We start from the raw sequence: 14,610 nt of genomic DNA on the forward strand, positions 1-14,610 counted from the left end.
TTAGGGTGATATGTGGCCCCATTTTCTGCAGATTATGTTTGTATTCATGCTGCAAGTTTATGTGCACTGGGAGTTCATAAGTGGACAAGATGTATGGACACATAAATGCATATACAGAGGACAGTCATTCTTAGCTTGCCATCTGCTCCAGAAGCTCAATTTACAGTCTTCTGAAGGAAGATGTGAATATGCTGTACATTGATGCGATTCCGTGGCTTGATGGCTTAAACGACCTGAGCACATGGAACCTAAAAGACAACCTCCTTCCACTCAAACATCCTTAAGATTTTCCTCAGAGGTCCTGTTTCAAGCCTCCTTGCTGTTAGAAGTATGGTGGAAGGATAATCTAGGACACAGCTTTTCTATGGTAGCACCAGGGCTCTTGAACTCTCTTCTAGGAAAAGTTAATTCCGCTTTGCTGTTTGCTCTCTTATGGTAAGTCAGGTCACTCTATTATTGACCTGTGGAGTTGCTGTACTGGGATTTTCTTTGTCTGCTGGTTTTATTGTATTATTCACTGGTGCATGTGTGTGAGTGAGTGCACTTTAACTATCTTGAGGAGACCTGGCACAAAACAATTACATACAAATATTTTAAAAAATAAGCAAATGAATTATTTATTTAGAATATGTATATAAGTCTTTTCAACACCATGTTCCCAGAGCAGCTTTCACAGTAAAAATTGGGCAACAACAAATTTCTTAATATTCGTTTTCACTACCGGCTTGTTATAAATACACTGTTGCAGTGTATATGTTTTTACAGTAACTTGATGATCACACAAACTTACCATTTTTTTGGCGTGTTCTTCACACAGGGGTGTCTGATGTGTAATGTCAAAAACTGGCACAGAGCATTGCTGTCCATCGGCAAACTTGGCTGTGCAACTTGAGAAAAGCTGCTGTGATCGGTTCAAGAGGATATCTGTGCAAATGTATGTCAGGAATAACATGCAATATAGGTGGGAAATACAAGACTACTTGATTTGCAAAGACAGTAAAAAAGACAGAGTATTGAATGCTATTCTGCACAGGCGTGCCCATGTATCTGTGGGAGTTCCATTCCGGAATCCCCTGCGGTTACCTGAAATAGTGGATAGGGGCAAATGGCTGCCCCCCACCGTCTGGAGCTGAGCCTCCAGAGGGTCCTCTGAGCCCAGAGAGGCTGTGGACATCTGCCTGTGGCCTCTCTCGGGCTCAGACTGAGCTGTAGAGCTCAAAACATGTGACTTCTGGTTTTACGGAGAAATGCCTTATACGGCATTAAAAAAAGTCACTTCCGGTTTCTCTGTAAAACTGGAAGTCACATTTTGAGCTCTAGAGCTCAGTCTCAGCACAACAGAGTCTGCGGACAGACATCTGTAGCCTCTGTTGGACTCATAGGACTCTCCGGAGGTAAGGGGAGAGCAGAGCTCCCCTCGCTACTGGACAGGGTGCGCACAGGGGGGCGCATGGACCCAATCAGCAGATAACTGAATATGCGGATATGGGATCTGCAAATACTGGAGCCCCCTGTATTAAGATCAACCCTGGGGGATAAGAATAGGCCCTCAGTTTGGCTGTACTTATCGTAAGAGGTGACTAAACAGCCACTGGGTAGATGGGACTCGTTAGCCTGGGAAGGCAGCTTATCTGAGAGGTAAAACTCTGATCCCAAATCTCCACTGCCTTGTGGCTACATCCAGTTATGGAAGAGGCTTCAGGAGTCAACCTTGAGGCAAAATCCTGAGCCGGAGTCCCTGAGGCAGTTCATGGCTGAACACAGTCACGTTCTGGCAACTCCTGCGATGCCGCTGGAACCAACCGTATTGGCTTCTGCCTTTCCATTGGACCATTCCAGCGACGTGGAGAGGGGGGATTTGCTGCATGGGTAACAGTATATCCTCCATATCTACTTTATCCAGGCTTCACGCACTGGAGTGGACACTCTGTTCCAGAACCACTACTCAGAGCGCAATACCATAGTCTTCCGAGACTGAAGGATGCCAACATGTATTAAGATCCAGCTTTCAGTAAATGCCTTAAAATGTCATTTGTGTTTCAAGCATCACGGGAAGATGCAAGGTCAACAGTTAAAGCAGAAAACTGCCATCAAGCAGAACTGCTAATGATTTCATTATTTATTAAGATGGGTTTATTGAAGTTGCTCTTTTGCTAATGAGTTTGTGTGCCTGTTTCCTAGAGATTTTTAATCAATACTGTCATTTGTGAGGCAATGCAATCAATAAGTTTGCTTTCTAACCAACTAATGACAATCCATACTCTAATATTAAAGAGAGGATTTCTGTCATCCACATAAAGAAAAACAAAAACGGTTAAATTCTTCCTGCCTTTCTGAAAGATGACGTACAGGGGCAATCAATACATTGAAGCCAGAGTCTGAAATTATATTGCTCAGAAAAGATATATACTTTATGAATTTTCAGGTTTTCTAACAGTTTTTCCCTTCAAACTGCAGTAGACACTTTCCCTTCTCTATCTTCTTTAAAGCATGCAGCTTCTGGTAAAAACTACTTCACCTGCTTTAGTTCTGCATTTAAGTGACCGACAAGGGGCATGGCGAGCTTTCACTTTGAGGGCACTTGCCTCACCTCAAACAAGCAACCAAGTGAACAACGGCAGGATAATTATGTTGGGTATACAAAGAGCATGGACAAATCCACATGACTAATCTATCCTGCGATTCCAGATTATATTTAGATTATTCTTTAGGCCTAAAGAATAACCCTTGTGGTCACTAGAAAGAAAGAACAAAAGAACAAAAGAACGAATGTACAACCTCCATGTGGCTAGTTTCAAACTGTGCTTCTCCACAAGTGCCTTCTGGATGTGAGTTCAGCAGTCCGGTGCCATGCTACAGGAAATTGCACAGGGGCTGCTGGATACACGAATCAGTCTACTAACATGTCTAATTGGGTCAATGTACTAACAGAGCCCAGATTTTAAAAGCTTTTCAGTGTTCTGTCGATCTTTTATCTGCCATTTGCTCTTGGATACTCTGTTCTTGTCTCATCTACAAAGGGCCCTTTCTGTACTCAGTCAACCTTGTCTTCATTGTTCTCTTTATAATTCACAGTTTTTTCTTCAGTGCCTAGGAGTTACTTTTAAATTAAAGCAAGATATGCAATTAGAAAGGAGCAGGTAAAAACCTGTAATAGGCTCAAGTAAGGTATAAGGTAAAGGGTGGGAAGACATAGAAAACTTATTAAAATTCTGAGCATCTTGAATTTCAAATCTTTCCTTTTCTTTGCTCCAGCAATTCCCTACTCTCATGTTCAACTTCTTCCTTTGTCAAGGTCTCTAACCTAAGGACTTTCATTCTCCCTGGTTTCTGCCTCTCCTATTGATACTGCAAAACTATACCACGTTCATCTCTCAGTCATTACAGGTCATTTCACTCTCTCAAGTTCCTTGTACCTACACTCCCGGCTAAAAACTTTAAGCTTACTTCAGATATGAGATTATTCAGCTATATTGTGAGAACATACCTACTAACCTCACAGAGGCAATGTCATCCTTGTGCTTCCATTTTTAATAATGATAAATCTCAACTATAAATTTGTTTGTTCCTCCACACTGGAGGTGAGTAATAGCACAAACTGAGAAATTCTGGATACCAAAAGGTAACTGAAGCTGAGGCAGATGCTGTCTAGGTTCTTCACTAGTTTGTTAACCAAGTTCTACCTAAATTTCCAGCCCTTCTTCAGCCTTTCAGTGTAGTATATAGGACAACAGCAGAACACATGGACCCTCAATCCTCAGTGCCCTAAGACAAGTCCAAGTAATAGAAATCTACCTATAGATTTTGCATTGTCCCAATCCATCAAGTATTTTAATTAGAGGCTTCTGTGAGTGTGGTGTAGAGGGTCAGACTAGGACAAGCCCGACCTGGCTTCAAATACCCCCATTCAACCCTAAGGATCTCAGCCTGTTTTAAGGACAAGATTTATCTAAAATAAATGTTTGACAATGATTTTATTATCTTTTGTGTTTTCAGCAGAATATAAGCCCCTGAGAGCCTCTTTGGAAGTGTAAAGGTGGCATACAACTGTCCAGCTAAATGGACATTTATGCCTTCTTGTCATGCATTGGCCACTGAATCTACCTTGCACTCAGTCCATTTCTACCAATAAAAACCTGCCTATTTGGCAGATGGTTCTCTTCTAAGCAAGAAGTCACAAATCCTGGGGCAAACAAGCATGACTAACAAAAATTATGCATCACTCTCCAATGGATGCTTCCCAGCTTATAAATCAATGACACAAGGATTGACACTCCAGGATCTTGATTTGCAAATTGAAAATGGAACATACGTAAACTAGGTTCATGGAAGCCACTGGTACTGTCACAGACACAGCAGTACCCATTGACTTATCTGGCCTAAGTTCTGCATCGTCATGCCGTCTCTGCTACTTTTACAGATTCCAGAAATATTAGCAGATGTAGTTCAGCATTACACATTGATCAAAGAGGGGTGATCAGAAGTATCAACCCACAACACAAATAGAAGGATGACCCAAAAAAAGATACGTTGAAAACAGTGTTTTGTGAATGGAAGAGCCTTGTTGGTGCATGGTTCGCCCTTCGTGGTGCCACTACATGGTGACGCACCCTGCTGCTTCACTTGGCTCGTGCTGAAACAAAAAGACATGAGGAAGCTAAGAACTGCCATTACATTTTTGGCTAACAGACCATATCAAGCTCAGCATTTGAACAGTTCCATGGGAGGGGTTGCAGGAAAGTTCACAAGCTGGGAACGATGCTAATATTCATCATTGGCCCATCTATTGGCACTCAACATGAATCCAATTTTGCCTGGACCACAGGTGTACACATTTGGTCTCTGTTACGTATATGCAACATTGGGCAGAAATGGTTTAAGCTTGCAGTGGTGATATCTGCTTGCAGTAACTGACTATCTTCCATACACTTAACTAATAGTCACCAATGATAAAACAAAAAAATAATAACCATTATTAATTTACAAATATTTTTCCAGCCCTGCCAGACCAGTGCATAAAAGAACCAAAACAGTTAATTGAATGCTTCGAATCAAGGCTGTGTACTTGAAACAAGTCCACAGAAGCAGAGAATATTTAAGTAGGTGCAGAACCCAGCTTCCGGAAAAGGTTCACTTTCATATTTTAACAGGCTTCTGTCCATCTGCCATCTGCCTGAATGTTTGTGGGGAATACCGCTGAAACCTCAGAAAGCAGAGAAGTGGGCTAAATAAGATGGGAACAGGGACTCAGTATCCTTGTCCTGTAACTAGCAAGCTGAGTATTAATTACACAAAATATCAAGAATGGCAGAACAGACTGTGGCAAGTAATTTAGATTTGCTCCAATCTGCATAAAGGATGGAGGTCACAGAGGTCAACTTTCCTTGGCTCACAGTTTTGATTGCCCCAAGGCACAAAATATAGCTCAGCTTGCTGGGACTGAAGTGCTTTTTAGTCTTTTTTAGTGTAGGGAGACTCTACAAAACATAGGCTTTATATAAAGAAATTATCAAAATCCTACTAAACTGAGCTATGCCCATTAACCATGTTCAACAGACTTGTGAAGAATCCCTGATATATTGCACCTTCCAGGATTTCAGCTGTCAATTGTCCTGGTGAGTGAAGCTATAACCAGCAGGGGAAAATTGAACCAAAATGAAACACAAGGACATGGACTCATTCTGTCTCCAACATCCTTATAAACATTGAATACCAAGCAATTCTATACATGTCAAGAAGGAAGGCACTGTGATGCTAAATTGCTAAATTGCAACTGAGCTTATAAAGGTGGCAACGAGAAAAGGTATATTTCCTTATTAAGAGAAAAAGAAAGTACAAACAGCTGGCGGAACTGTCCAAAAGATATTGAACAGCTTATCAAAATAAAACATTATAGAAAAATATAAAATTGAAATGCTACTTTAATGATGGCTTCCCTGTAAAAACAATAAAACTAGATGTGCCCCATGTCCATGTATAAAGTGCCTACAAATTTCATGAGGAGAAAAATCAACTGAAGCCATTCTGTGTTGGATAAAAGGGCTTCACAGCGCAATCCTAAATCGGTGGTGAACTGTAAGGCACATTAGCATCTACTCGTGAACTGGCTGGGGCGGCACGAAGGCCTGTGCCAGCTTGGCAGTGCCACATCCAGACCCTACACTGGCCAAAACAGCTAGGTTTGCACCAGGCAGCACAGGTGTGTGGGCAGGGTGGTGGGGACGGACATTTTTGGGCACAGGGGGGCAGAATGGAGTGTATCAGGCCTGGGTGAGAGGTGGGACTGGCACAACAGGCCTCTGCTGTATCCTAACCCTCCTCCCAGCCTGACTGGTGTTATCATTGGCTTCCTGAATTTTTTCCAGTTATATAGCTGCATGGATTCGAGAAGCCCCATAGGGTAATGGCTGGGCGTGACACAGTTAAGGGGAAAAATATCCCCTTACCCTGAGGAGACTTCCAACTGGGTCCTAAGCTGCACTGGATGAAGGGCTGGCCATATGGCCTGGTTGCACCAGCACGTCTTAGGATTTGGCTGTAAGATAGTAATTATCAAGTTCTGCACCAGAGCATCATAATCAAAATCACGGTGTTCTGCCAGTTGCGGTGTTCTGCCAGCTCCTGCACAGCTTATCATAAGAGAACAACTCCTTTGAATAGCTGAACTTGCTTTATAAGCAGTCAGACAGATAGCTGGTCCATTTAAGTTCAGTTCTCATCTACTCTGACAGATAGCAGTTCTCCAGAGTGTCAGGAGCTTGTCTCTTCCAGTTTTTCTACTTTCTAACTAGCTAGACTGAGATTGAGCCAGGGACTTTTTGATGTTCAACCACTGAGCTACGGTAGAGCATTAAAAAATTGTTTTTGAAAAAGCAACATCTGCATTAAGGCTGTTAATAGAAAAATAAAACTAAAATTGCAAAACCAATATCATAAAAAGGAAATAACTGGATGTTTGCATAAGGTGTTGTTAAAGAAAGGGGACAAAAGGAAAAAAATGAGGCAACGTTCTAGATGGAGGTGAACCACAACATGCAAGGGTTTTTATTTAGAAGCATGTTTGTTTCATCACTAACAAAAAGGAATCTGAAAAAAGAATCTCAGTTTCAGCGGCACCTGACAACCTATAAAATGAGTTATCTTACAGGAAATATGTGTTGGCATTGCAGTGTTTTAGATGATTATTTTATTCATATTTTTGGAAATGTGATACAGTTAAGTGGTAGGAGAAAATAATTTTGTGTTTTATTGAGAAAACAACACCACAAGATTCCAGAAGATCTATAGGTAATGTTATTGTTATTTTATGGGTACTGAAGAGATGAATGATGTAGAGCTAGTAATTAAACTTTTAACTGTACCACAATATCTATGTTTGGTCATTAGAAGAAATCAGTGCCACAAATCAGACTGAACTGTTTTTAAGGATATAGATCTTACGATGTTATTTAAATTAACATATGACATTACTATGGTACTATGCTACATACTATGCTACTAGGTAAATGTATTGTGCAATTCTTTATTCTTAAATGGTCTATGTTTGAAGCACTCTAGAATGATACATTTCAAGGTGAAATTCATCCATATGTATTATTCTCAATAATTTGAACATAGTTATGAAGGTTGTTGTGAAAACGGACTTAAACTTTGTATTCTAAATGGTTTGTATCTTTCTATAATTATACCAATATTCTTTTTTAAAAACTGCAAAAATGGCCATTTAGCCAGCAATACAGAAAACTGAGTGAATAGCCCAGTCCCACTGTATGGCCCAAGAAGGAAAAAACAGCCAGCACATACTACTGCTAAGATCATCACAGAAAAGGTCCACTGTTGTCCATGATATACAGCCATTGGGGTCTTATTGTAGAGCTGAAATCAATCTGACTTCAAATATACCATCCATTACATTTTAACCTCTTCTTCCAAATTTTGCAAGGTGCCCTGCGACCCTCTTATACAAAACAAAGGATGGAATAAAATGTTATAAATACATAAATAAAAATATTTCTATTTATTATCAGTGTATAAATTAATTTTCAATATATGAATACCCCCAACTCTTTTAGGGAAAAATAAACATAAAATGTAAAGGGTAGTTTTTCATACTCAGATGGTTACCTTTAAAATGTAACATACTAAGGGTGCAATCCTAAACCAGAGCAAGGAGGTGGAAGGGAGGTGTTCCGGGGTTGGGGGAGGGCGGGCAGAGGGGGCTCCAGGGGGTGGATGAGGTGGGAGCAGTAGATGGGGATGGGACCCGGCAGTTATGCTGGATCCCAACCCTGTTCCCTGAGCAGTGCAGAGTGGCTTGAAGTCGCTTTGTTCCCCTTGGACTTGTGCCACCTCCTGAAGTGGTGCAAGTCCGAGGAGACCCATTGGGACTGTGGTGGCTTACCCAAGAGTAAGGGGAAGAGTTTCTCCTTGCCTCCGGCTGAGCCACTTCTGGTCCCAATTTGCACTGTAAGTCTGAAATTCTGAATATCTACTGCAATTATCTGTATGAAGTTTCATATGCATTGTCTATTTTTGAATTTTGTGGTAGTGATCCAAAACTAAATATTCATATATTTTTCTAGAAAAAAATTAATCTTATGAAATGATGAGCTAGGAAAAAAGCTGGATTTTAAAAGGAATCATTTGGCTATGTATTTTGCTTCTTAGAGTGCAATAAGAAAATATTTCCAGTTTCCTGGAGTTTCTTACAAAAACCCGCATTCGAATTAAAATGACTGACATATGTATTTTCACAGTTGCAGCGTTGGCTTGCTGTACCGGAATATGTGGTGCCTCACCTGGTACATGAAGTTCTTCGGAGCTCTCGTATCAGCTGCCCAGCACACTCCGGCTCTCTGCTGGCTGCCCGCAGCAACGCTTTCTGGAATGTATGTTGGCATTTCCTCTGACGAGATTCTGCCCGCTCCAGGCGGCAGAGGTGCTTGTATTTCTGCTGAAAATAAGTGCAAAGTTGGGACACACGGGAACTCCTGCCGCTGGCTTCATCATCATCTGGCCTGTGAAATTGTGGGAGGAGGAAACAGTTGATAAAATAGGTAGTATCCAAAATTCACGTAATTATTAAACAAGTCCAATTAAATTAACTTCAGTTCAATGCTATAGGCTGAATCTAATGAGGAACATTTGTCATTTTAAAGATTGAGGACCTTCATTTCCTAAATCTAGATTACTGGAGAAGCTATCAATATATCACCAAAGTCTGCATTTTCTTAACACAAAAACACACTTGAACTATGCAGAATACAATGCTAATCACATGTATTTTAGGGCGCAATCCAGACTTGCCCTTGTGCCAGCCCAGGAGGGTTGCAAATGTGCCATAAGGCAGATTTGCACCTCCTCGAGTGTTGGCTAGGATGGCGCGCGGAGGCACACTGGCCCAAGGAGGCTGAATGCAGCCTCCGCGCCAACATAGGGAGCAAGCCTTGTGTCAGCCGAGCTCAGCTTAAGTCTGAGAAGACCCACAGGGGCTGCAGTGGCTTACCCAGGGGCAACGGGAAAAGTTTCCCTTACCTTTGGCTGAGTCACTTTGGAGCCCTATCTTACACTGGATACTGCACAAGCCTCCTGGCTTATCTGTTCCAGCACAAGATAGGATTGCGCTGTTAGTAACTCATGTAAAATACAAACCTGGTACCCTGCACCTTTGCACAGAATACTGGAGCTGGTGGTTTCTTATGTTTTTTGCTTGTACATGTGACTCCTTTACAATCTTTGACATTACTTTCACATTTACAGTCAAGCCAGCCTGCTGCCTCCTACTTCCTGGGCCTCCTAGATTCTATATACTGTATATTTTAATAAATTCTGGGCTAAGATAATGACACTTACCCACCTTTGTCTATATTTGACCATCTTTTCCCTGCTTTCACACTGGGATCCCTTTTATCTACTTAGTCGTTTCTAGAGCATCAAGCCCTTTCTGATTCTTTTCATCTGTTAGCTCCAGTGAACACATTAATGAAAGAGGTGCTAGGATATGTTTCCCCCTCTTTCTATAACAGAGGTACAGGTGGAGCCTGATTATCCACAGATTTTACATCCACAGATCTGGCTCAATGCAGGACCCCTGGACCCGCACTGAGTCAGACTTGGCCCCACCTGAACCCTCCAAAGGGGAGTGGAGCTGCACTCAGGTCCCCTCCAGAGAGCGTTCGGAAGACCTCAGAGGCAGCCTCTGCAGGCTTCAGACAGGCTCCTGGATCCCCAAAAAAGAGACTCCCGGTATTCCTCAGGAAACTGGAAGTGACATTTTTATGCCTTTTAATGCATTCTGAGACATGGGGAAGCCCTTTCTGGGGCCTCAGAATGCCTTAAAAGGCAAAAAAAAAAAAAAAATAGTGCAAAGGAGGCCACACACAACCTCCAGACAGCCAGGCACGGCCCCTAGGTATGGGAACTGTGGCGTTCCCCCGGGATTTCATTATTATGTTCAATTAATAAAAGCAAAAAAAATCCCTCAATTTTAGGGTCCAGTTAGATGTGGCAACGTTTTGTTGCAGACCGCTTACTATCTATATCTTAAATTTTTCAGTTAGGATTAATCTGAACACTGTGACCAGACCTCCAAGCATATAGGAGCACTGCTCCAGGAGACTCTGCCCTGCCCTTTCTCCCAAGCAAAACACTTTAAAAAGCAGGTTAGCAGGTGCATTCGCCAGCTGCGACCATACCTGAGCTGCGTGTAACCCATGCCCTAGTGACATCTAGATTAGATTATTGCAATGCGCTCTACGTGGGGCTGCCTTTGAAGACGGTCCGGAAATTACAATTAGTACAGAACGCGGCTGCTCATGTGGTGGCTGGAGCACGTAGGTTTGACTCTGTCAAGCCGTCGCTTCGGCGGCTACACTGGCTGCCGGTTTGGTTCCAGGCCCAATTCAAGGTGCTAGTTTTGACTTTTAAAGCCCTTTACGGCTTGGGTCCGGGGTTTTTGAGGGACCGCCTCCTTCCTTGCAATCCTGCTCTTAGATCATCTGGGGAGGCCCTTTTGACTGTGCCACCACCAAGAGATGTGAGAGGGGCAGCGGCCAGGAAGAGAGCCTTCTCGGTGGTGGTCCCCGAAATTTGGAATATCCTCCCCTTAGAATTGAGAACTGCTCCCTCTTTGTTAACATTTTGGCATGGACTGAAGACCTTTTTATTTCAAAAAGCTTTTAATTGTTGACAGGCTGGCTGGCTTTCTTGCTTTTTTATATGAGAATCCACGGGGTTTTTAGATTTCTGATTATTTGTAAATTGTTTTAATTATTGTTTTTAATGTTGTATTTTTTAATTGTTGTAAGCCGCCTTGTGTGCCCTTTGGGCATAAAGGCGGGATATAAATTAATAAAATAAAATAATAATAATAATAATAATAAATTATTATTATTATTATTTCCTACTCTGTACAAACTTTCTCATAGGTACTTACTCATTCCTTTCATATCTGCGGGCTTCTCTAATAGACCATGCAACCTGGTATGGCGAGGTTTGTTCCGATTCCTCCAATTCTTCTCCACTATCTTCAGACCAGTCCAACCCTGGAAAGTATGAGAGGAAATGAACACACTCAGTCATCCTCATCCCTGCCCCCCACCCGTGGATACAGGAAATTGCAGGTATGAGGGAACCCCATCTCTGTGCCCCCTGCAGCTATTACCTTTGCTTATATTTATAGCTGCACAAAGAAATTGTGTGCTTTCTTATATATTTCCCTTACTAAGCTGATGAGAATCTGAAATCAGTAATAGCTCCCGTAACTTGGGGGACATGTTACCAGAAAGTCAAGTGCGATCTGAAAACAGTGCTGTAGGAGACACTGTTAAAGATAAGGTAGGAAACTGGCATTGACTGGTGCTGGACTTCCCAGAATGCAGTACTCTCACAGGCTACAACAGCTGTCAGTTGTGCCAGTATAGAGGGCTGTAACAAATCACAACTAAAGTAAGCAGCTTCATGGGAGGTATTCTTGTACTACATATTCCTATAGATATCTACTGTATATGCAACTCTGCCTTTTCACAAAGCAGCATGTGCTCATAAGCTTACAATTTACTTAAGTAGTACGTGAATGCATATATGAGCTATGTAATATACACCAAAACCCACAAACAAAATGCACAATTCTTCATCTACCTAAGTGAGGAAACAGATCAGCATCCAGCTGCTGTTTTTGAGTGCACAGTTTCACCAGTCTCTGTAATCGGCTCAAACAGGATGAGTGCGGAGAGAAGGCTGTGGCTTTCATGAGGATCCTGTCAGCCCTGGGTGGGTCTGGGGCAGGAGCCCTCGCAGGGTGCAGGAGAGGCAGAGGTCTCTTGTTTGACAACTGCCTGGCTTGTGCTATAGTGTGTGTGGTGGGTGCCACTCCCTGCATTGGTAGGCTGGTGTTCTGGGGTTGAGGTGACTTGCAGACTAAGCTCTGCGGTAGCCCTGCTGGCTTTAAAGAAGTTGGTAAAGGTGAGAGATGGGAGTGTTGCTGCTGCTGCAGAGGCTGCTGCTGCTGCAAAGGTGCAGGAAGGGGGCTAAAGTGCTCTTGGCGAACTTTCAGAATCTCTGTCTCTCTCTGGCGCTGTCGATTTTGGGCTAACTTGCTTTGCAACTTTTTCTTCACTGTGGCCCCTTTCTTGAGATCATCCTCTTCCTCGTTGAAAGCAAAGGGGTCTTCTAATTCTGCTTCCAGATAGTGTAGAGGAAGCCTAGCCCCTGGTGGAGAGAGAGACATCCCATCCAGTCCATTGGGCATCTTCAAGGCCAGCGGAGGAACGGTCAGACTGAAAGCCATGGAATCCATCTGGTGCCGAACTTTTACTTCCTCTATTGAATCATTCTTTTTCTTCCTCTCCTTTTTCGGTATAAAGCCAAGAACCTGTAGGTGACTGTTGCAATACCTTGGAAAAGCAGAACACAGCAAAATCAAACCAAAAATCAAAAGAACAATGATCAATCAACAAATAGTGACTGTTCCCAGGTATTTCTTTTCATATTTGTGAGAAATATGAATGGAGCAAATTTAAATAACCATTTTTTGATCAACAACAAACTTCCAAAGAAATAACAGTACCATGTGAATGACGGGCAACATACTGTAATGTTACAGTATAGCCACATATTGAGGCTGGCATGTAAAAGGAGCCCTTTACTAGAAAAAATGTGATGGTTAAGCACAACAGAAATCTTTCAAGATAATTTTTTTTCTTATCCTAACAAAAATAGCTGTGTTAGGTTTAACATATTTCTGTAGGAAGCTTATATTCCCGACACTCCCATTTTGTGCTTGAAGAGGAAGCAAAACACGAACATTACCAGTCTAATTTAAATGTCCAAGGCAAGGAAAAGAGCTTAACAAAGAACAAAAATGTTTTCCCTTCAGTGTTACTAAATCAAAAAGTAAACAGGTAATATGTTATGAAATGATGCAAAACATTTCCATTCTGAAAATACCCCAAACTGTATCATGGTGAAGCACTAGGGTTTATATTATTTTGGGTCTCAGCACACAGTTCAACATTAAAGGTTAACAGCCTGTGGGCAATCTGACTTTCAAAGGCACTGGGTCAACCTTCTACAAGGCAATAAACAGAAACAGGCACCCCCACAAGCAGGTCAAGCTTGCGGTGTCAAGGCTGATATCACTCTTGGCAATTCCTAAGCCAAATTACATTTCCTCACATTTTTTACACACTCTTTCTGCTTGTATGAGCTAGTGAATCTCAATAACCCAGATTTTAAGGTTATACAACCAATCTTTTTTGCAGTCTGTTAAAAACTTAGGGTGCTTTCATAAGTAAAACCAAAACATTTTTTAGCCCAAAGTGCAGAACTGAAGGTAAATAGGAAGCAGAAAAGAAACATTCTAAAACTAAGCTTACAGGTATCTCGCAGATACCAGTGGGATCCAGTAGTTTCACCTATCCATGGATCCGGAGGGTCCCCTGCATGCCCCCCCCCCACACCTATGACCTTCGTTTTCCTTTATTAGTAATTGACACTGATGTTTCTTGCTTAACAAAGCAATATCTTGCTTCACTGAAGAACACAATGTGCAACGAGAGAGAAACTAACTGAACATCAACAGGAAGCAGGAACTTTCGGTTAGTGTCCACCCTGTAGCATGCAGGCTGATTGCCTGTGGGTCGCGTTCTTCAGTGAAGCAAGAAAGTTGCTTGGTTAAGCAAGAAACACGCATGCATCAATTGCCACTAGGGAGTAGTGTCAAAGGTTTAATGGGAGAAGTGGATTCTGGGGAGACATCATGCAGGTAATCTGAAAGGGAGTTCTAGTAAAAGACAGAACAAGGTTGGAGTCGTGTGTGGAAGCAGGAGACCACTGGACAGCTGAGGATGGTGGAATTGGATAAGTAAAGTGCCAGGTAGGAGTATATTGGGGTATGAGAGCAAAGATGCAAGAAAGAACAAGGTCTTGTAAGCTAAAAAGATTCTGAAAGTAAAAACCAGGAGCTTGTGTTGGATCCGAGAGTGGCTAGGAAGCCCATGTAGGAATCCAAGGAAAAGTGTGATGTGATCACAGTAATAATCAGAGCTGAATGATTTTATGGCAGGTGCTATATTAAGCTGCAATAGCAGAAGACCAGAGAGGAAAAGGTTG

The 14,610-nt window shown here is 42.1% G+C and overlaps 1 protein-coding gene across 1 annotated transcript in view; it reads right to left on the reverse strand.

The window, feature by feature from the left end:
• The window catches only part of INO80D (INO80 complex subunit D), a 44,782-nt gene that overhangs the window by 8,703 nt on the left and 21,469 nt on the right, over positions 1-14,610 (reverse strand). The window contains exons 4-8 of the mRNA XM_066623496.1: positions 12,139-12,893; positions 11,435-11,543; positions 8,799-9,017; positions 4,530-4,633; positions 791-924 (exon numbers count right to left, since the gene is read on the reverse strand). Coding sequence (XP_066479593.1) covers positions 791-924; positions 4,530-4,633; positions 8,799-9,017; positions 11,435-11,543; positions 12,139-12,893 — 1,321 coding nt within the window. The remainder of the gene's footprint in view (positions 1-790; positions 925-4,529; positions 4,634-8,798; positions 9,018-11,434; positions 11,544-12,138; positions 12,894-14,610) is intronic.

Source organism: Tiliqua scincoides, chromosome 1 (assembly GCF_035046505.1).
Source record: "Tiliqua scincoides isolate rTilSci1 chromosome 1, rTilSci1.hap2, whole genome shotgun sequence".
Classification (NCBI taxonomy): domain Eukaryota; kingdom Metazoa; phylum Chordata; class Lepidosauria; order Squamata; family Scincidae; genus Tiliqua; species Tiliqua scincoides.